A 2,302-nucleotide genomic window follows, 5' to 3' on the forward strand; every position below is an offset into this window, starting at 1 on the left:
CCTTATTAGTAGGCGCATTAGTGCATTATAATTTCTTGTGCTTTGATTTATGTTATTATTTGCTACTTTCTGTACTTTGATTACTCTATTTTATCTGTGCCGCTTTCGTGATTTGCATTTCCATATCGCTTTGAATTCCTTGATTATCCTGTTTTACTGTGTCGCTTGCATTATTTCATTGCAATATCGTTTTAAATCTTTTAACCTTATCTGACCCCCTTTTTATGCTTCTATTGAGCCGAGGGTCTCTCGGAAACAGCCATCCTACCTTGGTAGGAGTAAGGTCTGCGTACATTATACCCTCCCCAGACCCCAAGATGTGGGATTTCACTGGGCTGTTGTTGTTGTTGTTGTTGTAAGTTCCATTATGGTAAAAATTGAAGTCCAGACAGAACATAGTGAAATAGCATGGCATTGAATAGTAAAACGAAAGCAGTTGTTGCCTATATATATATATATAGCATGGTAATGAGTATGCCAAACTTTTCAGCGGAAAAATGATGAACAATTAGCCTATTCAAATGACTTTTTGGTTGAACAACAAATGATTAGATATTTTCTGAACGTATAAAATTTGAACAATCAAATTTTTTGAAGAAAAAAAAAAAAGCTAAAATGTAGAATGAGTCACCGGTGCTTTTCATATGTTAAAGTTAAATTTATTGTTATGTTTTGTCAATAAGAAAAATATCGTTATATTTTGTCATATAGAGTCTTAAAGTTGCAGCGTTAAGTCATTTTCACTTACATATGATATTTGAGTAATGTAAGTTTCCATGTGCTTGTTTTTGTTTTTTTTTTTTTTTTTCCAATTCGTATATATATATCTAAACATTTAGTCTAATGAACCTACCACATAATCCCAAAAAAGGGAAGGAAAACAAACTCAACAAACTCAAAATATAGTCTTAATTTCAGCAAGGGAAGATAATGTATGGGATATGTAATGCGAATTTCGTTATAACTAACATTCATATATAACACCACCTTTTTATAACAGTTAAGTTTTTTCGGAATGAATTTTTAATGTTATATTTTACTTTATATTTTACTTCTCTATAACAACAACAGTCAACTTTATAACAATACTCTCTTTATATAATTAGCCCATATGACTAGAAACAAGAACAAAACACAAAGGTATAGCTACACAATTTCAACCCAAAAAAAAAAAAAAAAAAAACATTGCTAGAAAGTCATTCAACCGCCCAAGCTAGTAGGGGTACAATCATTATTGATGTTGAAAATATCACGTATTTCTTGTGGTGTTTTCCCTGTGATTTTGTCAAGAACTTGTTCACATGCCGCATTGGACAACCCCTTATCGGCAAGATAATCAACAGCTACTACGAGATCAAACAATTCGGAGTTGTGCAATAACTTAAAGAATTTCTTGTCAAAATTCATCAACTCGTCCTCTGAGATACCTCTCTCCGAGTGTTTCTTCCAGTATTCAATCACTTTGATCATTGTATTGATTTCGACATTGATAGGCAGAGGAGTATTATTAATGGTGTAGTTTGAAGTTGCGTTCTTGATGGTTAGCGACCTAAAAGCCATTGCCTCTTCTAATACAAACTCTTCACCGTCCCTGGTCTTTAAGGTTAAGAGCTTTTCTGAAGACATCATGATGAAAAATAGCGTGTTTTGAAGGAAAAATATTTATTTGAAATTTTTATGAATTTCAATGTTATCTACAATCTCCACAATATGAAAATAGCTATAGCAACACTTCTATTATAAATAGTACGAAACATACTTCAACTCAAAACGGAAAAATCTATTTTTATATAAATTTGACTATAAATCCCACTAACATAAATTAAAATATCAAATTCTAATTATTTTTTATTTCCTACAACTTTGAATTATTTTTTCAAGATGTTTTAATTTCCTCTAAGGGCTAATTGATTTATTTTATAGAGCATTAGAGTTTTCACTTTCCTGATTGAACTAGGAATTGTTAAAACCGAAAGAAAAAATAAGAGAAGGAGAACTCCGTTTTTCCTGAGGACTTGGGAATGATTGAGCTTAAAGTAGCAAGTTATTAAAACGGAGAAAACAATATATGGAAAATTGAATGGGTTTTGGCGTCGGTGGGTTTAATTAAAATGAACCGGGTTTTTAAAATTATCTCCAGAGCAGCTGTGTGTTTCTTTTTCTTTTTTAAAAACTGTGACCGAGCCATTTAACGTGTGGAGTAAAATATGATCAAAATTTAACGGTAGGAGTTTAAATATTTAAAAAGTGAAACGGAGACAAATATAAATTATTCTTAATATTACAACGATAAGTATGACCA

The 2,302-nt window shown here is 31.3% G+C and overlaps 1 protein-coding gene across 1 annotated transcript; it reads right to left on the minus strand.

Moving 5' to 3' along the window:
- Positions 1-1,200: 1,200 nt before the first annotated feature.
- LOC132631495 (SKP1-like protein 11) lies at positions 1,201-1,626 on the minus strand. The gene has a single exon (XM_060347068.1). It carries the CDS (start codon positions 1,624-1,626, stop codon positions 1,201-1,203), a length of 426 nt encoding a protein of 141 aa, XP_060203051.1.
- Positions 1,627-2,302: the final 676 nt, after the last annotated feature.

This window comes from Lycium barbarum, chromosome 3 (assembly GCF_019175385.1).
Source record: "Lycium barbarum isolate Lr01 chromosome 3, ASM1917538v2, whole genome shotgun sequence".
NCBI classification, from domain to species: domain Eukaryota; kingdom Viridiplantae; phylum Streptophyta; class Magnoliopsida; order Solanales; family Solanaceae; genus Lycium; species Lycium barbarum.